This window comes from Lonchura striata, chromosome 17 (genome assembly GCF_050655825.1).
Source record: "Lonchura striata isolate lonStrDom1 chromosome 17, ASM5065582v1, whole genome shotgun sequence".
Classification (NCBI taxonomy): Eukaryota; Metazoa; Chordata; class Aves; order Passeriformes; family Estrildidae; genus Lonchura; species Lonchura striata.
This window is the reverse complement of record NC_140719.1, coordinates 2,358,166-2,380,316: the sequence shown is the minus strand read 5'-3', so window position 1 is coordinate 2,380,316 and position 22,151 is coordinate 2,358,166. Positions and strand designations below refer to the sequence as shown.

Genomic DNA, 22,151 nt, shown 5'->3' with positions numbered 1-22,151 from the left:
GCAGTGTTTTAGCCCCCCACACACCTATAACCATATTGCTTTCAACGAATATTCCATCTTTGTGAAATGTTTCTACTTTGAGATATTGATCCTCCAATTAAGTAAAACAACAATCTGCAAACACTAAGGCTTTGGATTGTTCACTTTGCTGGTTAAATAGAGGTGCAGAAGACACACAGAGACAAGAAACAGCAACTAATCTGACTGGGAATTTTCATATTTCCACCTGTATTTTGACAAGAGTAATTTATTTCTTCACTGCTTCATTAGGTGCAGAAAACACATCCCCTTAAAAATGTCCCTTCTCCTGGCACCAAGTGTACAGCTAGAGAGATGCCAATTTCTAATAATACCAAGAAAGAGAAATAAATGCAGGACAAACAGCATCCACTCTGATGGATTAAAAAGAGAGATAAGAAAAGCCCAGAGTTAACTATTCCATCCCAATGAAGACATTTCCCACGTGGCCCCAGGCTGCACCGAGCAGCAACCTTCAGCAGCACAGCTCCAGAGGAGCAGGATCTGCAGGTCCTGGAGCAGAGAATGCTCCAGCCTTTCTGCCTGGCTGCTCCTGGGGACAGCAGGGAAGGTCCCATTTGGGACATGGCAATTTGGGGATTTTCTGTGGGATATTTCAGCTCTCACTCAGTCCCTTCAAGTGAATCTTCCAAGAATCCCCAACAAACCTCCTGGCTGCTTCCTACACACTGGGGCTCCTTTCCCCTCTCCCTGCTCAGCATTAACACCACACAAGAGTCAACACTTCAGAATAGCCACTGATAAAAGATTTCTAATGCTCCAAACTCTCTGCACATTGTGATCTTGGAAAGGGGATTTTGTGGCTCTCTTCAGTTTGCAGCCATGCTGCTGGACACTGCTGGCAGTGGGAAGGGCAGGCTTTGCTTTCATTCTCCTCAAACCCTTAGACAATTTCTGGGTTGGACACAGACCTGCAAGAACACTAATGGAAGTCCTCATGAAAATCCATTCTTCATTAATAAGATGAAATGTTTGCTCTAACACTTCTCCCACTTAGCTGCAGGCTTCAAGGAACCAATACCTGAAACAGCCCCAGGCCAAAAAGTGCCTTTTACCTTGTGAAAATGTTCTCTGACCTTCTGCAATTTGTGCTCAAAAGTTCATCAACAGATTAAATGCCTTCATTTAATTTCTAGCTATTCCTGATAAAAGTGACTAGGATTCCAGCTCTGGCAAGCTCCAGAGTGGGAACACAGCCCTGAGGAGCCCAAAAAACATCTCCAGCTCTGCCTCACACCCTGCACAGGGCAGACCTGACAAACAGGAAGAGCATCCTCTGGACAAATGCACAGAAGAAAATTCCATGGCTGAAGCTTAACCAAGAGCTGGGAGAGAGGGCAGAGAGCCCCTGGGGGCTGGGAAAGCTGGGAGGCATCAGCACCCACTCAGATGCTGCCCTGGAAGCACAAAGGGGGAGAGAGAGAACAAGGTTAAGGGATGTCTGACACAATTCAATGCAGTTGGTTTTATGTCTTTAATCTTGAGCCTCCCCCAGGTTTGTGATTCCAGCAAACTGCTCTGGATCATAAACAGTTTATGTTTTGGGTGCTTCCCAAGCCAGCCAGGCACAGGCAGTTCTTAAATAAAAAGCAAAAATCCATATTCTTCTGGCAAGCAGTGGTGGGGAGGTGAATCAGTCCCACTGCACTCTGCCCACCGGGACATCCCAGGGCCTCAATCCGGATTTCAGCTCCTCACACAATCCATCTTCCCAGAGACAGCTTTTCTTGCAAAGCCATGGCAGATTAGAGGATCCTTGGGAGACATAAACAGTGAGCACTGTTTATGTCTCCCAAGGATCCTCTAATCTGCCAATGACAGGATTCCATTTCCCCTGAAACCCAAGACCTAAAACTCTTAATCTTATCCATAAAATTCCCTATGTTGCTTTATTTTCAGTAAGAAAATCTACAGGAAAATGTCGGGTTGACGTGAAAAATACAAACTTGCAACCAGCAAACTTCAGAAATAACCTCACCTGCAGTCAGTCTGAACCAGTGATCTTGTCCATGGACAAAATACTTCCAATTAACTGTCATCTGGGACAGTTTTCATCCAACATCTGATCAATAAATAAAACCAAGGCCAGGCTGGAGAGGGCTTGGAGCACCCTGGGATAGTGGAAGGTGTCCCTGCCCATGGCAGGGGGTGGAATGGGATTATCTCTAAGGTCCCTTCCAATCCAAACCAATCTTTGATTCCATGATAAATATACTCACCCAATTAAGTCAGTATTTAAAGCAACCTTCCCAAAACTTGGGTTAACTTTGAAAATGAGTTTTTGTTTGTACTAAATATTGAAAGTTAGAAACTTCTCCTGACCCAGAGTGCTGTGGAGTGAACAGGCAGGACCAGGAGTGACACATTTGGGAGTTATTTAGAGAAGGATTACCTCAGTCACTCAGTTCCACTGACACATGACAGCATGTGAGAAAGAGAGAGAATTACACAAAAGAGAAACACATTTGTTGAGAGCTGGAAAGGAAACAGGTCCCAGCACATAAAAGAGAAGATAAAACAAAGATAACCACAGGTGAGCACACTGAAACAACATCACTGTGCCTTGACAGCGTGACCAGGATTTGTGCAGAGCTAAGCCAGGCAGCTGCCTCCTGACTCCTTGGACATGGAGCAGCTTTTCCAGGTGATCCATCACTGCCAGGCAGGGCTTGTTCTGTGGCATAGACACCGAATTTCAGGAGGCTGCACCTTCCTGGGGTGCTGTTCGTGCCTTGATGTGCTTGGGCCTTGCTCCACTGGAGGAGAGAAACACATTCCCAGTGGAGGGAATTCAGCATTCCCAGTGGAGGGAATTCATCATTCCCACGAGGGAATTCAGCTGTTCCCAGTGGAGGGAATTCATCATTCCCACGGGAGGGAATGTTCCCAGTGTAGGGAACTCAGCACTCCCAGGGAAGAGAATTCAGCATTCCCAGTGGAGTGAATTCAGCGCTCCTATGGGAAGGAATTCAGCACTCCCATGGGAGGGAATTCAGCATTCCCAGTGGAGGGAATTCATCATTTCCACAGGAGGGAATTCCCCTGTTCCCAGTGGAGGGAATTCATCATCCCCAGGGCAGGGAACATTACCAGTGGAGGGAATTCAGCATTCCCAGTGGAGGGAATTCAGCATTCCCATAGGAAGGAATTCCGCATTCCCATGGGAGGGAATTCAGCATTCCCATGGGAGGGAACAGCAGTGCAGAGAATTCAGTGCTCCCAAGGGAGGGAACATTCCCAGTGGAGGGAATTCTCCTTCCCAGTGCTTACCATGGCCCACTGGCGAGCTTTGATCCTCATCTGGTTGTAGCTGCGCTCCTCGGCGTACAGGGCGCTCATGAAGGCGCCGATGGACGTGCCCCCGATCATGTCCACGGGAATTCCAGCCTCGATCAGCGCCCGGATAACGCCCACCTGGGAGCAGCCCCTGTGCCGAGGGAGGGAAGGGACAGAGCCACTGTCAGCCCAGCAGTCACTGAAGGAGTCGTTGCAAGGCTGCTGATGAATGGGGCCTCCTAAGGAAGGCGAGCCCGCGCCGGCTGAGCTGCCAATCTCTGCTAAACAAGCCCCGGTGCCAGGGACAAACACTCTGAATGCAGGAATCCTCCCAGAGGATCCCAGGGAACACGACCACGCAGCCTGGATCAGTGGCAAAGGCAGGGAGATGAAAGCAGCCAAGAGCTGAGCTGGTGGACGGGCGAGGGGAACGTCAGCGTGGATTTGAGGGAGCAGAATCTGCTGGGGTCCCCCCAAAGCACCCAGGAAAGGCTGGAGTTCAGAGCCCTTCCCATGAGTTTCTTTCCTGGTCATTCTCCACAGAAACTGAGCCAGCCTGGGGTATTAGGAGGGGGCACCACATGGATTAATAATGAATTTGAAGGTGGAAACAAAAGCACGCAGAGACAAACAGTGATGAGAGAGCAGAGGTTGAGTCTGCACACAAGCCCAGGAGAAGGGCAGATGAGAAGGCAGCTTCTGAGGATGACACAAATTCCTTCAGGAAAGTAAACTTATTCCTTGATTTCAAGTGCAGAAGGAATTCTGAGCAACAATGGAGTCAGGTGATAAACAACAGATGAACCTCAGTGCTGATGGAACAAGTGGAAAACAGAAGCAGCAACACCCCTGCAGCAACCAGCTCTTATCCAGCTCTGCCAACATGGGTTTAGGAACCCCTGGGGATATTCCCTGAAAAATAATAACCTACTGTTCAGTGCAAATTCAAGTGGCAAATCAAAGAAACCAGAATGAAACAGAAAACATAAAAACACACATCCAGGACGGGCCAACGTTTTGAAAATGGCAAGCAAGCTCAGACTTCTCACCCAAAAAAGAGCAGAACTTAAAAATGACAGAGAAAAGCACAGAAGGTGACCAGAATATGGGATGGACTTCACAGGAAGAGAAAATAAACTGGAATCAATGACTAGGGAAGATCCTGACTGATGGGAAACAGGCAGGGTCAGCAATGATATCACCACACAGAGATTTTAATGGAAAGGAAAAAATTTGCAGACAGGTGTGTGCAGAGCACAAACTGGGGAAAGCCACTGTTACCACATGCTGGAGAGGTCAAATCACAAATGGATTTAAATGTGGAAAGGATGAATCAAAGGTACCAGGCTGTCAGTGGCTACTAAACGTGACAAATGGGAGGTGCAAGCTGGTGCTCAGGAGGCTCAGAAGCTGCTAATTGCTGCTCCCCACCATCAGAAATGAGAGAGCAGAGGTGGAACCTTTGATCTGATCTATGGACAACCGATCACATCTGATCTTTTATCCCCTAGGGGGACAGGGATCCCTGCCTATCCCACAGAACCATTACAGAACCACAGAACACAGCAGTGGAGGCAAATTGCCCTTCCAAGCAGTGCAAAGCTACAGCCTCTGCTTTCAAATGCTCTGTCCAGTGAATAAGAAGCATTTTTGATTAGTTCATCCCACCTGGATGGATGTTTTGCAGTCTGGGCCATAAAGCATCCCATTTTCTGTCCCCCACAGTTTGCTCTATTTCCATCCTCCTTCCCCTTGCTGTTTACATCCCATAAATACTTGCTAACAGCTGCCAAGTCCACCGTAGGTGTCACTTGGCCAAGCTGTGCTGAACACATTCTTTCCATCCAAATAAATCCCCTCCAGCTGCTGAAATGCTTTGGGACAGGTTCGTGGTTATCCTGGGTGTAAATGACTTCAATGACAGATCTGTGCTGCTGCAATCCAAGAGCAGAAAATGGCTCGTTTTGCCTTCCTCTCCAAATTCCCCTTCTCCTCTTCTCCTACTGCTTCTTCCCACAAGATGCCCTGAGTTAAAGGAATCATACTTTTATCCTGCCCATTGTTTTTAGGCTTTTAGAGTGCAGCTATTTTGGTACTCTGCTGCTCGTGCCTGGCACTTCCCACTGCCTCAGCCCCGATCCTCCACAAGGAGCAGACCTTTCCCTGCACCTCCTGCTCTCTGGAGACAGCCCACATCAGGTGCCTTTCTTAGGGCACCTTAAAGTACCCTAAAGTGAAGTATCTTAAAGCATTTTCTGCTTAGAAGACAATTTTAAACAGGCCATGAGTAACTCCAGACTGGATTCCTTCCCTTTAACTGCTTCTCCTGATTCACCCATCCATCAATACCAAGGATTTGATGTGAGCACTCTGGATTTGTTCCTATTTTGCTGCATGATACTTTTACATGAATAACAAAAGATCATTATTTATTGGCAAGTCATGCTCTCCTGATGCATCCACAGAGTCCCTGCCAATACCTCACTAATGTGACAGCCACAGATCTACAACAGATTCACTGATCCCAAAGCAAGATGGGAATCAAAGTCCTTTTCTTGCTTGTAAAGGAACCTCCCATAAGCTGCCTGACTAAATTATGTTTCACTTATTCACAACCACAAAGCAGACTCTTCCAGCACCAACATCCTGAGCAGGAGCGTTCCTGGAATTTGCAAACTAAATCCTGAAAAAAAGATAAATGTGCCTGAGCCCTTCCTTTTCTCCAGGTACCACCTAACCTCCTGAAAGATAGAAATGGGAATTTTTTTTTCCCCTTCTCCCTACAGCTTTAGGCCATCACAGCCCCAGCAATGTTACTATATGGGACTTCTCAACCCCTCCTTGCAGTTGGTTCTGTCCTGGGCACTTCCCAGCTCCCTAAACACGGGAAGGCTGCCAGGGGAAACGTGTGCCAGCACCCTGCCAGGTACTCATCCCCTCTGACAGCATCCCTGGGCTCCCACAGGGCTGCACTGGGCAGCTGCAAACTGCAGAGGAAAAGAAATTGAAGCCAGGAGCAAGATCCATGTTAACAGCCTGAGGACTAGTGCAGAAAAAAACCCAGGGATCGTGCACTTCTTGTAATACCAGGCCAGATTTCACAGGGGACATGTCCTGGTTTAGGGAAACGTGGAAATACAAGTGTTGGGCTAGAGGAGCACAAAGGGAGATGGATAACTTGTGCCAATGCTGTACCTGCACAGCAGTGACAACACGGGACAGGGAAACCTCCTGGTGACACAGAGCTGAATGTCACTCACTGCAGAGGAAAGGGGAGTGCAGTTACAGGGGAGGAAGGAGCACCCCAGGGAGGGGATGCACACACAGAGTGTCCCTGGAGCTGCACATGCAGCTCTCCTCACCCTAGAGCTGCCTGAAGGAGCAGCTGGATGCAGCACCTCCCCTGCCAGGACTAACACTGCTCCAGGACAGTGACAAGGGGCCAAGGAACAACGACCTACAAGATGACTTTGAAATAATTTCTATCAGAACACAAAGATTTGCCCAGGAGGTGCAATCAGTATCCGAACAAAAACGCTTTTCCAACACATTCAGTGCCTAGGACAGGCCTGATTCATTAATGCCCTTTGCAGAGAGAGCTGAACCAGCATCACCCAGCTCAAAAAGGAGCTGGAAGCCAGAGCCAGGCTCTGTTCTCAGCCCTGCCACTGCCTCAGCCTGACCTGAGCAACACAAAGCAGGGGCTGCTCTGGGCATCAGCTGCCCCAAGAGCTGCTTTCTGCACTCACCAACTCATGATCCCTGTCCTGAATGAGCCTCCAGAAGCTGTGCTGGCTAAACTCCAAGCACCATTCCTTTCTAACTACTCATGGTCACAGGGAGGTCACTTGGTCTGGGTGGGACAAGAGGAGACTCAGAGGAGTCCTCACTGCAGTTCCAGGTTCCTTGTGAGGGGAAGATCAGAGGGACAGCTCTGCATGACCAGGGAGAGGAGCCAGGGCATGGCTGGAGCTGGGCCAGGGCAGGGCAGGCTGGAGAGCAGGAAAGGTTCTTCCCCCAGAGGTGCTGGCACTGCCCAGGCTGCCCAGGGAATGGGCACGGCCCCGAGGCTGCCAGAGCTCCAGGAGCCTTTGGCCAGCGCTGCCAGGGATGCCCAGGGTGGGATTTTGGGGGGTCTGGGCAGGGACAGGGGCTGCACTGGGTGATCTTGGTGAGTCCCTTGCAGCTCAGGATATTCTGTGATTCTGGGGAAGAAATTACCACAAAGCAAGGAGAGGAGTTACAGGGTTGGAGACCTGCTTCCCTAAATACCTCAGCACAGCACACACAGAGAGCTCAGCCTTTCTGCCAGAAGGTCTTACAGGAAAATTCCTGCTGCTGAAATGAGCCCTTGCTCTCATCCCCTGGGGAAGTGCTGCTGGCATGTGACTGTAATGCATGAAGGCCGGAGCAGAACTGATAAAAGGAAAATTCCCCTGTGAGCTGTGCATGTGCCAGCCCTGCACGTGCTGCCAGAGCTGGGATGAATCTGGCTCAGGAGAAGGAAGCCAGTGCAGCAGGACATCCCAGAGCAGAGTGCCAGCAGGAAGGCAGGCTGTCCTCCTGCCCAGGGGAGAAGGAAACACAGTCAATACAAAACCAGTATTTTGTGCATCAATGTTTCCCCCACGAGCCACCTTTAACACACCAGCAGGGTGCTGCCTGTCTTTGAAAGAACACCCCGAGCCTGGGAGCAGCCAGAGGGGACACTAAGGGGACAGCCAGGCAAGGCTGCAGCTCAACCACCTCCAAAGTCTGTGTCAGCTTCAAAAAGGAAGCTGGACTGGAAGAGGAATCCATCTCTCCTCCTGACTGACTCAGCAGGATGAAGGAGATCTCCCTGAATGCTCTGAAGAGATGCTGTTTCCTTTGGCTAAAGAAAGATTAAGGCCATGGCTGCTGCAGAGCTCTGCTGTGTCTCCCACCAAAGCCCCCCCAGGGTGGGACACAGCTTCCTGGCCCTCCTTCCTGAGGGAGTTACCTGGCAAAGGAGGCACAAAAATAGAGAAATTGTCAAGGGGGCTTTATTAAGCTTCATTAGAGCCCAACAAACCTGAATTAAGACACCCTCAGAACCTTAAAGCTCCTGAAGCAGCAAAGCCATAAAAGCAGCTCTTTCCTGGAAGGGTTGTCCAGCCCTTCACAGGCTGCTCAGGGCAGTGGTGGAATCTCCAGCCCTAGAGGGGTTGGAAAGCCACATGGATGTGGCACTTGGGGACAGGAGTTAGTGCTGGCCTGGGCAGTGCTGGGGGAATGGTTGGACTTGATGATCTTAAAGGTTTTTTCCAACCTTAACCATTCTGCAGTCTATGAATTTCTATTTACCATGTCCATTTTGGAGACGTGCAAAAAGCGGTGCCTTGGGCAACCACTCCCCCAACCCTGCTGTGAGCACAAAACAAACTGAAGGTGCCTGAGCTTCCAAGCCCACAGGACTGAAATCCACCACACAGAAAACCCCTGGCACTTCAGGGACCACGATCCCAAAACAGGCTGGTGACTGAGCCTGGAGCTCTCAGAGCACTACAGAGCCATTAACTGAGGGCTGGTGGTGATTCTAGATCCTTCTTGGAGTCATTGTGGAGGTGCTCCTTGTATTGGGGTGAGTGGAAATTGGATGTTGTTTATGTGAAGAGCTACATGGAGTGGCATCAGGAAAGGTGACATAAGGAAAAGCCTCTTCTTTACATAAACAGCAGCATTTTTGGTGTGTTCTGTGGCTGATCCTGGCATCGAGTGGTTCAGTCACTGGCTCAGAAATGGAGCAAATCTGCTACAAGCTGCAACTGGACCATCTCCAACTGGCACCTTTGCGTTCTTGTTGCAGCAGCAATATACCCAAACATTGCTTTGAAATCTAATCCCAGTTATATCTTTCCAATAACATTATTTCCCAGCCTTCCTGACCTTAACACTTCCCAGCATCATAAATCAGCCAGAATTATTGCAGTGATTTTCTGCCAGCTCCAAAGGAGCACAGCACCCAGACCCCTGCGTTTCTGCAGCCATGGTTTCATGTGAGCCCTCACAAGGAACTTCCAATCTTGACAACATTAATGAATTGTTAATCAACTAAGCACTGTTTCTAAGCTAAATAGAGGGAATAACCCCACATTACTGGGTTCTCACCCTAACATCCAACAATCAGCAGGATCTCTCTCAGCAGCTGCCCTGGAGGAAGCTTTTTTCCTTCCACAGCCCACACATATTGATCCAGAGACCTGAATTTTTCTTGTCTTCCCCTCCATTAACAACAAACTGATTCCATCCTCCCACTTAGCTTTGCCCCCTGATTCCCAGCAACTCCTTAAGCCAGAGCTCAGGAGCCATTTCCCTTTGGCCTTGCCACGCTGCAGAGATCACTCCCTGTGCCAGGCAGGCACATCTGGCAGAAAAAGCATCTCCTATTTATCACAAACCCAGTGAAATCCCCTTCCTGCAAGAAAATCCAAATACAATGTCCTTTTATAGCCTCGATCTTGTTTCTGCTTTACACACTAACTTTAGAACAAGCTTTAAACAAAGAGATTTGTGCCTGACAGAGAAATAAATGAGCAGAATGTGTTCAGCCCTTCCAGGAGAGCTGTCAGGGCTACCCAGCCCTGGGGTAGCAAGAGGGATACAGGAGGGATACAGGAAGAAGGCATTAGAAGGGAGGAAAAGCACCAAATAGTAAAAGGAAATTATAAAATGCACCAAGGTTTTTGTTTTCTGATCCCAACTGGCATCAGCATACTCAGAAAGGGACACAGGAGCAGGGAAGGGGGTGAATGACAAAATGCACCCACGTGGGGATGTCACTAAATCCTGTCCCTTGCTCTGAGCCAAGGAACAATTCAGTTATCATCTGCAAAGGAAGACAGTTTCTTTGGATAACAAATATATCCTCCTCCCCCACCTCTCTGAGACTTATTAATTAAAGTTTTGGAAGAACCCATCCTGAGCACAACATCTGGAAGCTGAAGAAAAAAGACCACAGCACTTTAAAGAATAGAATGAAGAATTTCCTTTTTCTTAACAGGAAAGCTCACTGCCCAGGTAGGGCTGGACAGAGTCCCCAAAATCCCAGCAGTGCAAGGATCACACTCCTGAAATAACAGGGACTTGCCTGGAGAGCTTTACAGCTGCTCCATGGGAAGTGAACACAGCACATCCTTTTACATCTGATAAAAAAAGGTGCAAAACCAGCAACAAGAGCTGACCCACAACTCCACCACCTCCTTGTTTAATTTCATCTGTTTATCAAGGCACTGCTCTGAATAAATGAGTTTGGTGGGAAAGACTGGAGATCAGGACAGGAGAGTCCAGGTAAACCACCTGTAATTAATTTTAAGGGTTTTTTAAGCAATACCTTTGAAGTCAATGACTCCCAAGCTCCTGCTGCTTGCAGGGTTTATAGAAGCTGTTATAACTTTCAACCTCTGTGGCAGATGGGAGCAAATGAGCAATCACAGAGGTGCTGCAGATGGGAAAAGGAAAAATCAGATCATTAAGCATTTGTGGGTGCCAATCCCTGTGACTTTGTGGGCATGTGATGACCCAACTGTTCCACAGCTCTCTGAGCAATTGGAGTTCAGGTCTGGGGATCTGGGAGCAGCCACAGGGACAGGGGATGTGTGCCTTTCCTCCAGCTCACAGGAGGCAGAGCTCTGAACTCTGCACAAACACAATTAAACCAGGATGAAGGTGCCAGGCACTGCCCAGGATGGTCCCTGTGGGAATCCAGAGCTTCCCTCTGGCTGCCCTGGGACCCTGGCAGGGGTCAGGAACCCCCCTGGACAGAGCCCCCAGAGACACTGGCTGTGATCATTGGCCATGGAAAAGAGTTTTCAATCTTACAGGGTGAATTACCAGCTCTGAGTGTTTGATATAAGGAATAATTAAGTGTGGCATGGGTGCAAAAGTAAAATTTTAGGATTCTAGATGAGGGGTCCAAAGGGGACAAGATGGAGGAAATTGGGTGTGCCTTGTCCTTTTTCTCCTTCTTCATGCCCTCCATGTTTCACTGTGGTGTTGGCATTTTTCTGTTGGTTCAGGCTGGGGACACACTGTCCAACGTAGGTGACAGATATTGGCACGTTATTGTAAATCCAGCCCAGGGAGTTTCTGGTATTTAATGTTTGTCACATCCCACTGAGGGCAGAGCCCCACACGCTGCCCTGCAGGACAGAGCTGGGCAGGGCAGCAGAACATGTTAGAGATAAACAGAATAAACAACCTGGAAACCAGCACAGACCAATTATGGCTTCTGCTTTGGCAGCGGGGCTGACAGACAGAGACTTTCTACAATCTCGGGATCATCAACACCTCACATTCTGACAGTCCCTCCCTGCAGAAATCCAGGCAGAGCCTCTCAGGAGCAGTGAGGCTGCAGCCTCTCCCCAGCCATCTGCAAACTCAGAGCCCGAGGCCCTCAGAGGAGCTCCAGCCAAGTCTCAGGAGCTTTGCTCTAACAACAGCAAATAAACTCACTGATTTATTTTTAGGGGTTGTTTTCTGTTTGTTCAAACAGCCTAACTCTAGGGCTGACCTGGATAAGACTCAAATTAGATATTCAAACATGCATTATCATCATCTTTTCCAAGTAGGAGCCCATCTTCCTTACCTTACTCCTCTGGCCTTTCCAAAGGAGCAGCACAAGTTAAACACCAAGTCAAAGGTGCAGTTTTATCTTTAAGGATAAAGAGTTTTGCTGCTTCTCTGTTATTTTACCTCCTGAATATTGCCCTGGAATCAAATCTAGGTTTTGAAAGATGCTGGGAATCCACAAGCCTGACTCTGGAATTCAGCCTTCCCTCTGGTTTATCTGCACATGGCAATGGATGCTCCACTGGTGCCAAGAGCACAGACACCCAAGCACAGGACACTTCTCTGAGCACCTGCAGGAGCAATCACAAGCTCTGAAGCCCCCCATGCATTAGTCTGAACTTCAAAAAGGGATATCACACAGAGAAATTGCACTCCTCTGTGCAATGAGGTACAGATGTTTATCTACACACACAAAAGCCATAACACACTCACCAAACAGCCTCTCCTCCTCCAAAATGCCCCCAGCCAGTTCAGGCTGGCTCTGATGGGGGAAGACTGCAAAGGCCACAAGGATTAACCTCAGAGCTGCCAACTTTCTGCCCTTGAAAAGTCAAAAGACAGACTGGCCTGGTGTACAAAGGGATTACTTTGGAGAACAGGAACTGGAGGAAAGATATTTCAAGTATTCAGAGGTTGGAGTGTTTTTTTTTCCATGACACAAAACAGATTGAGCCCCCTTTGTATCATTTTGATACTTCCCTGCTGCAGAAATCCTGCTTCCTCAGCTGTTACTGGGCACTGACAGACTGCAGATGCTGCACAGCAAGCCTGATTCTTCCATTTAAACCCAGAGAAGCAGCATTTTTCAAGTTCCTTTCATATCTCAGCTTAATTTGCTGGAACTTCAGAACATGAACAGAATGAGGGATGGGACCCTTTTAGCAGCACATACTCTTCAAGACCTGTCTTGCTAGAGGAGAGGAAAGCACAGCCCTTACATGCCAGCTCAGTACCTCCAGCAAGCACTTGGAAATGGAACAGGAATTTCAGGGATGCTGCCCGACTGCATCAGGGGGAGAGACAGAAAAGACAGCAATTGCAAAAAAAAAATTTAAAAAAAAAAAATCCCTGCTCTTGTCTTGTGTAAGTGGCAATCAGGAAATGGTGTGAACCCAGTGCAGAAGGGCCCAGTCTGTGCCAGGCAGGCTCCATCCAGGGCTGCCAGACCAGGCTGGAGACAGGGATCTTGGCCAGCCCCCAGGTCCCTCCTGCCAGAGGAGGCAAAGATACCCCCAAACCTCAGCAGCCCCTACATAAACACTGACCATGTCTTGGCACTGCACCCAGACAGCACAAGGGGTCACCTGGTCACCTCTGCCTGCTGGAGTGAAGTCAGCTCCATCAGAACAACTGGATGCCAGGTTTCAAGCAAATTCCCCAGAGAAATCCAACCCAGGAGGCAGCAGCATAAATCCATTTCCATTTTGAGATAACAACATCCTCCTGAAACCCCAAACAACTGCTCCCAGCAATGGTTTGTATTTCTCTTCCCTCTGAGTGCTCCAGAGGCATTTCAGAGAGCACAGCTCAGAGGCTCTCAGCCATTTCCTCAACCCCCCAGCAGCTGAACCCCAGCCCCATGGAATCCTGCCTGTCCCTTCCTCTCCCCAGTGACTGAACCCTTCAGAGCTGCCAGTGGCTCAAGGCACCAAGAGCACCTTGGAGAGGCTGGAGCTGCCCTTCCAAACCTCTCCTAGCCAAGGTCACAATCAACAGTGGCTTTAGGAACAGTTTTGTTCCATAATTTACTTCGGAACAAGCATTTTCTCAGGCTGTTTTCTGAGCACTTTGGGAAAAAACACAACCCTGAATCCAATTTTTCCACATTTCAAGCTGTCAGCTCTGTGCCCTGTGAATTTTAAGCACTGTGAGGCAGACACGCCAAATGAAGGGGATACCTGTGCCCCATTATAAACCACTGAAATCAACATTAAACATTGCAATGAATAACCTATTTGCAAACCTGGTGTAGTCCTGAAGCTCACTGCATGATCTGGAACAATTTCAAAGCAAAGTGTGTTTCTGTTGACACACAGGGACACGCCAGGATGGTAAAAAAACTGCCATTTTTTCACAATAGGTGAAAATCTCACAATTTGTGAGAGGACTTGAAAGCAAAGACTGAGAAATTAACTAAAAGGCAGACGTAAAGAAGACAAAAAGGAATGAGTGTGGAGCAAAAATAGTGCAAAGAAACTGAGAAATCTCAATGACTGGATGTGTTAGAAAGGGAAAAGAGATTTACAGACTGGCAGACACAGCCATGTGGGAAAAAAAAAAAAAGGAGAATATGTTGTGTATTATTGCTAAGCAAGTTCTGAAGGTATTACTTTTCTGCTCCAACACAAGGAACTGGCCACAACAGCACTTGGGCCCCTTATCCCTCCTGCCCTGGGGTGCCCCTCACCAGACTCAGTCCATGTTAAGTCCTGAACCCAGCAGAGGAGCTGAAAAACATTTACTGTATTCCAATTTATGTGAGGAACATCAAGAGCCCAGGAAATTCCCATAGGATTTTCTTTCATCCTTTCTGTAACTTCTATATTGAGTGTCTTTAGGATCCCCATAGGGGAAAACACTGATGTGTGTTTCTGGCAATGTTTTCCAAGTGTTTTCCTCTGGAGCTGCCTCCTTCAGGCAGCAAATTCCTCCCCTCTCCTCCCACACATGCTAAGAGCACACTGCCTGGGTGCCTGTGGTCAGGTTTAATAGTTTAAGAAAGTAACTCCCCCCATGCTTCCAGTTCCCTCCCTGTATTGGAGGTTCAGTCATCGACCTTAGGAGCTCACCAGCTCCATCTCAAGTTCTGCAGCTCTGCAGTGGCAGTTTAAAACAACATCCACTTCTCACACTTTTCAGTCTCTCACACACTCTTCTCCCTCCATGTAGGGGTTAAAAGCTTCCTATCATTAGTTACTTGTCTTAGCTGAGGAATGAGAATTAATCTTCCTTAACTGCTGGAACTGATTCCAAAGCACCTGCACCATAAAACCTCAGAGTGTCCCCAGGAGGTTCTGTTGTTGCCCAAGACTGAACCCCAGGGATTCATAACCACAATGCAGAAAAAGGAGCTGCAGCCTGGGAAGGGAGCTGTTAGCACCATGGAAGCAAACTGTCCATGTCAAGGACAACACTTTGTTATTTCCACCTCAAATCTCAGCTTTTTATTCCTCAGATGTTGCATCACATGCTGTAAGTTGGGCTGTGAGGTGTCAATTCTATCCCTGCACCACCAGCCAGCCCCCTCCACCCCTTGGAGCCAAACCTCTGTACTAACCCAGGGCCATCACCTAAAACCCTCAGATATTTTCCGTGCAGTCTTCCCTGTTTTCTCTTCCTGTGCTTCTCTCTGCCTTTGTGGACCATGGAGCTAAAGATGACATTGCACAAGGTTTCTCAGCTCTTCACCACAGCAGCAGGGCTGGAAAACAGACCTTCCCATGCTGCCACTTGACCTTGGGAGAACTAAACACAGCCCCAAAAGGCAGAGGTGCTATTTCCACCCTCCTTGCCTTGCAGCACATTTCTCAGTCATTCCCGCTGTTGCATTGCCACGTTACACTGATGAGAATTTAAATGTTCATTAATTCTGTCAGCTTGTCAATTTTTCCTTAACGAATTCAAGCAAGGGAAAGAACAGTGGCTTCGTGATTCCACTCAGGAAAAAATTTAGAATTTCACAGGAGACAAGAAAGAAATTTCTACTATCTGCAGTGAGCCTCTTTGCCAAACTCCAGACCTGCACCATGCAGTGCAGAAGTGAAAGTTTCTGAGTTAAAATGGCAAAATCCAATTAAGGAGGAGGCATTAAGCATCTAAGTAACAGGGTAAGCACCAAACCCTGTCTGTTACCAATTACTATGAAAAAAGAACAGAATTAAGAAGCAGCTGCTCTCAGCCAGGATGGGATGAAAAGGGTTTTGCTTTAAGGCTCCTCTCCGTGTTAGAGTAACAAACCAAACAGAAAAACAAATCAAGCCCCAAAACCTACCGGTGTCTTTATTAATCATTTCTGACTCCACACATGAGCATACTGCAGACTCAGCTTCTGTATCCTGACAGCTTGGCCAACACTTAATTGCTGGGTGTGTAATTAAAATGCTGTGTCACCAGCCATGGAGCAGCAGCACCACGTCCCTGTGCCTGCTGAAGGCAGCCAGCAGCTCCCCAGACCATCTGAGAAGGAATATCAGATCTCACATCACAGCACTTACTTGCCTTAAAGTGTTTTACATGGGTAGGTCAGGTCGTCAATCCCAAGCTCAACTCCTCTTTTAGCAGGATGGAGCGGGGGAAGCACCACAGGGTTTGTTCCCAAGCAAGAGCTCCTCACCTCCCAGCCACACTTGCAGGTTAAAAGCACCAACAGTCAGAAAAGGAACATGATCTTCTCAAGATCTCAAAATCTGTTGCAAGTTTTTCCTTATGGTGTGTTGAGAGCTTTGCATCATTTCTTTTTCCGCCTTTATTGCTCAGGAACACAAAGAGGCAGAACCCTCCCAAGTAAAGCTGCCACACTGGGCTCAGCCTCCAAGCAGAAGTTCCTGGAGATGCATGTGAGCATCCACCATGTCCCCAGGTGGCTCTAGGCACATCCCACCTGCTCCTTGCTTGACCCACTGTACAGGACAGTGTGACCTGTGCATCCCTTCCAGGCACTGAATGCAGCTCTGCCCATCCTGCCTGTGCCAGGACTTTGTCCCAGTGCAGACACAGGACAAACAAATTCCTTGTGCCTTCCTGAACAACAGATCAGTGTCTGGTGGCAGAGACAGAAGGCAGGATTGACAAGCAACTCAAAGTTGCCAGGGTGAGCTGGAGCTGCAGCCAAACATCATAGCCACAGCAAATCCTCCACAGTTTATTCTCCCTGCAATCCCAGAGTCAAACCCGGAGTGCAGAGAGCCAGTGTGATCTCCTGAGAGCAGAACAATTGAGATCTGCCTCTCAGGAACTCTCCCAGCCTCTTCATCCCTGGGTAAAGCCATTGAAGAGGAAGATAAAGCCAGGCTTTAAGGAGCTCAGCAGCAGCCCATGAGTTTTTCCATCTCTGAGAGCTTGGAGTGTGAGCACACTGCACGTGGCACAGGCGGCAGCAGCACAGACAGACACAGGAGGCAACAGGAGCATCCATCAGACACAGAGATCCCATAATAAAAAGGGCAGAATTTGCTTCTCCTACTTTTATCCTCCCTTTCCAGAGGGCCAGAGCTGGAAACAAAGGAAAGGCAGAAAGGACAAGTTGCTGAAACAAGGCAACTGCCCAAAATGAAATGGTCTGAGCCACATCTGTGGAGTCAGCAAGAAAACTGTGTGCAAAAAAACCCAGCTACTTGACACATCAAGGGCTGAGGTGAGATAATAAGTTTGAGGAGAAAACTAAAGAGAAAAAAGAGAAATGAAAAGATGCCCTGATGAAATATCTATGAATATCCTTTGACAGCAGCTCCTCAGGAGAGGCTGAAATGCTCAGGGTGGGATTGCTGGGGTGCCTGTGCAGGGACAGGAGTAAAGATCCTTGTGGGTCCCTTCCAGCCCAGGATACTCCGTGATTCTGAACAGCTCAACCCATTCTTCTTCCTAAGCATTGTGATTCCCAGATAGCTCTGTAATAATTATTTACTCCCTAGAAATTTTAGTTTTCAAACAGCTTTGCTAAGACAACCATAGCAAACCAAAGAAGGGGTGGGCTGTATGTGGGAGGGCTAAAGGTCAGGACAATTATTTATGGAAAGTTTATGCCTTTGTTGCAGGGCTTGATGTGTCATTATTCTTGGAACTACATCTCAAAGGTATTATTTTCCTAAACACAAATCTCCTTTCCTTCGTCACACTCCACAACGTTTCTAACTAAAATTAAGTTAGCATTTAACAAAAGCAAAACACTGTAATTTTAGAACCGTATCACTTCAAGTTGTTTTATTTTTATGCTCATAGGAGAAAGAAAACCTTTAGTTCCTATGAGCCTTTTGTCATGACAAACCACAATGATAATTACTAGGAAGCTGCTCTTGCTAAAACCTCCCAATCCGGCTGTCACTGGGAAGCCAGACAAACAATCCCAAAATAACAACTAAATAATTGATATTACTGGAGTCACAGAACACAATACCTTGAACAAATACCGACCAGCCAGCCCCTGTCACTGTCACCTCTCCCTGGCTGTGTGACCTGCATGATTCCTGCTCTGAGAGCAAGGTGGGAGGATACTCATGTGATTGTTATCCAAAGGCCATCAACACTCTGTGCAAAGACATTCTTAGTCTGACTGTGCTTTAGCCACAGGATGATTTTAAATACCTAATCTAATTTCTTCAGTAGTGTTAGCAGAAATGGGCAATCTAAGAATTTATTTTGCCCTCCCAAAGGCAGAGGTTCAGAGTAATTCTGAGCCTTTACATGGTTCAGAGCAATTTTGTCTTTTCCCCAGCCGTAATTATATTCTCACTTTGAAAAATCTTTATCTAACCACAATTTAGATGATTATTTAATGACTAAAAGAGCATTCTGTATCTTTCCAGGAAAAACACAGTACTCACACCATCCCTGTGCCAGCCTGGAACCCCTGAACAAGCACTTCAGTCTGTGGCATAGGAAGTGTTTCAGAGAAGGAAAAAATATCCCATTTATCCACTCTGCCCTTAATCCTCTTCAAGTCCACCCCATTCAGGGATGCAGAAATGAGCAGAGTGATGGCTAATGGCCCATGGCTTGTTGCTGAATGGGTGATGAGCATCCAGAGACCCCAAAGCCAACACAGCAGCAGAGCAGCTTTGCAGAGAGGGACAACAGAGGACCAACACGGTGACCCTGCTCCTCCTTACCTCAGATCCTGCACACCCGCAGGTGGGAGCTTGCAAATTAAGTAGTAAAATTAAAAAAGAAAAAAAAAAAAGAAAAAAAAAAAAAAAAAAAAAAAAAAGAGAAAACCCAATTTGGCAAAAATTACAGCAGTGTTACAGAAGGAAGGAAGGGAACGAGCAAAATGTGCTGCCAGCAGTACAGGAGTGCACATATTTAGCATGACACAGGCTCTGGTAGAGGCAGAGATATCAGCTGGGAACAATAACAAACCACAAATTCTCTGTATCAGTGGATGAGAAGCCTCCCGAGATACTCAGATAAAAGAGAAGCTCCCCTCTGCTGTTCTGCTTTGTGTCTCCACAGGACAGAGCTTGTCTCAGAAATGAAATCCTGAAACCAGCCCAGGTGAGGGGCTGTGAAAGGGAGCAGGATCAAAGCACCTGTGAGACACTCGAGGAACCAGCTCTGGCTGCCTCAGCAGCAGTGACTGCTCAGGAGGAGCTGGCACAAAGGAGCTCCAGCTTTCCTGCAGTGATGGCTCCCCTGAAGCACACGCTGGCCCAACGACAAAAATGTGATATTTCTGTGCACTTAAACAGACAGACTGTGTGCAAATTAGGGGGTTTATTTTTCTGAGAGCTGTATTTCAAAGCACTCCTTTAAAGCAGTGCTTCAAGAACACGGCGATGGAGACAACGAAGGCAGCGCTCGCTTGAGACAAAGGGCAACTCAATTCTGTCTCAACAGAAAACTCTCCCAAGTAAAAAGGGATTCCAAAGAAAAATGCCAGCAGTAATTTATTTCTGAAGTTCACTTTAGATGGATGGGGTTTCAGATGGAATTCTAAGAGAGTGCTCAGCACACACCTTGCCCTTGTGTCTGCGAAAACGCACCCTTCCTGTAAGGTAAGGCTGCCAGAGTGTATGGGTACCTGGGGGTTTGGAGGATTATAAAGATGAGAACATTCTCCATTAGAGGACATAATTCCTCTTACTGCTCAAACTTTGAAGAACTCTGAAATACTGTAAGCCATTTTCTAATATAAGAATCCATAAGGGGAAAAAAAATCCTAAGTGTAGGTCAACAGAAAGAAACGTCATCTTTTGTGCCCTGGTCACCTCCTGGTATTAAACCATTATGAGAGGCCTCAAGAGGTCACAAACACTCATGTTCCTTCTGCGGAAATTCTGCACGAATCCCCACAGCAGGCTAAGTTTGTGTAATTCCTCAGTGTCTCCAAACATAATTCCTCAGCATCCCCCAAATGCTGCCTGCAGAGCAGCGCTGTTTTCCCAGGATCTCTGTTATCCTGAGGGATCTGTCCTAGCCCAGGGACAGCTCTCAGATGTGGTGGATGCACCAGCACAGAATCCTAGAGAGGTCTGGGTTGGGAGGGACCTTAGAACCCAACATGTCCCAATTCCTGCCATGGGCAGGGTCTCCTTGCCCAGGCCAGGCTGCCCAGAGCCCCGTGCAGACCCATGCAGCCCCGTGCAGCCCCATGCAGCCCCATGCAGCCCTGCCAGGCTGCCCAGGACCATGCCCTACCTGGCCCCGCCGCCGCCCAGCACCAGCGCGATGGCGTTGCCCGTCAGGACCCGGGCCAGGCGGGAGAAGTCGGAGTGACGGTCCGGAGCCTTCTGGAACACACGTTCATACATCTCCACCTGCAGAGGAGAGCCAGGCACGGTCACTGCACGGCCAGGACAGCCAACAGCAGCCTGCCAAAAGATGCTGCAAAGATGAGGAGACTGGAGCTGCTGTCTTGTGAGGGAATGCTGAGGGAGCTGGGGCTGCTCAGCCTGGAGAAGACAAGGCTGAGAAAGGACCTCACCCCTGTGTGTCCCTGGGTGCAGGGACCAGGCTCTGCTCTGTGGGGCCCAGCAATGGCACCAGAGGAACAAGCAGGAACTGAAGCCCAGGAGTTCCACCTGGACAAGGAGGAAGAATTTCTTTCCTGTCCAGTGACCGAGCACAGGACAGAGACCAGAGAGGCTCTGAAATCTCCCTCACTAGAGATGCTCCAAGCCTGTCTGGACACAATCCTCATGACTGCTCCAGGGGACCCTGTTGAGCAGGGAGGTGGGACTGGAGGAGCTCCGGTGGTCCTTTCCAGCCTGAAGCTATCAGTGACTCTGTGTTAGAGCTGTTCTTCAAAGGAACAGAGGGTGGTGAACCACCCAAATGGTTCTAGTGGCCAGTAGCTTCTCTTGAGTCTTTCAAAGCTGCTGGGAGTGGTACAGAATTTCCTTTAGAGCTCTTTCTCTTCCTTGACAAGGATCTGAAAGTCTTGGAAAGAATCCCAGACTGCCTCTGCCTCAGGTTTAGCACAGATTTTGGGAAGCACTAGGATGCTCCCAACAAAAAGGACTCTGCTATGGCCTGTACATACCTTTCATTGGGACTCTGAGCTCTTTCAAGATACCAAAAAGCCAAGTCTGCATCCATAAAGAAAACCTGTCCCCCTTATTTCTGTTCCCTAAATCCAGTTGAGGGCAACCAGATTTAAAGAGTGTGGTCTCATTTCAGTGGAAGTCTTCTAAGAAAGATCCTTTGTTAATAATAGAATATTTTTTTTTCTTTACAGGTCTCCAAAAACAGTTTTAACAATTATGGTGATGATAGCTTAAATTATAATGAGAGACAGAAAGAGATTGCTGACTATGGCAGGCGAAGACTTCATAATTATCTATTTACCTCTGAAAAAAGATTACCTTGATTGGGCTTTGCAAAATTCAGAGGATTTGCAGAATGCATTGTTAAATCTGTGTGTGTAAGAATATGGCGGACTGTCATTACCCCAGATCCTCTTTGTCACACAGATTACAGATCAAGTGAGAGACAGCAAGGGACCAGCCACCAAAGCAGGAATCTCTTACCAGCTTGGGCAGACTCCTTTTGGAGAAGACTCTGCGTGGGCAGTGGATGTGGAGGTGAGCAGAACACCAGCTCCTCATGTTGAGCCACTCCACAGTGCGGGACGGGAGGGGCCCATCCTCCTTGTGGAGCAGGATCAGCTGCTTCTGGGCTCTCACTGCCGTGTTCTCCAGCATCCTCTCCAGCTGCAGCAGCCATGGACACCCAAGGAAAGGGGAGTGAGTCCTGCCTGCTCCAGTCTCAGGGTGAAATACATCCACACACACCCCACACCCCTATTCCCACCTGAATCCAACTCTGCACAGTCACAGCCCCCAGACACGATTGATTTGGACAACACTGTTAACTCTGGGCTAACTCAGCACACAGAAGCCTAAAATCAGCCAAGGATTTAAACATGAATGTTTTTGACTTAAGCCAGGCCATTAGGAGCACAGCACAGGCAGGAGCTGCTCCTGCAATGTGAGATGCTGCCCGAGTCAGACTCGAGGCACAAATATTCAGTGTTTTTTTCTTTCCCTTCCCATCAGTCTACTTTGTTTTTCCTCCTTGCATTTCTGATTTTG

General features: G+C 48.0%; 1 protein-coding gene across 1 annotated transcript in view; it reads right to left on the bottom strand.

Annotated features, from left to right (window-relative positions):
• PNPLA7 (patatin like domain 7, lysophospholipase) overlaps window positions 1-22,151 on the bottom strand; it is a 134,945-nt gene that overhangs the window by 26,861 nt on the left and 85,933 nt on the right. Inside the window, exons 25-27 of the mRNA XM_077787845.2 lie at window positions 21,588-21,770; window positions 20,257-20,375; window positions 3,310-3,466 (exon numbers count right to left, since the gene is read on the bottom strand). Of these exons, the coding sequence (XP_077643971.2) occupies window positions 3,310-3,466; window positions 20,257-20,375; window positions 21,588-21,770 (459 nt within the window). The remainder of the gene's footprint in view (window positions 1-3,309; window positions 3,467-20,256; window positions 20,376-21,587; window positions 21,771-22,151) is intronic.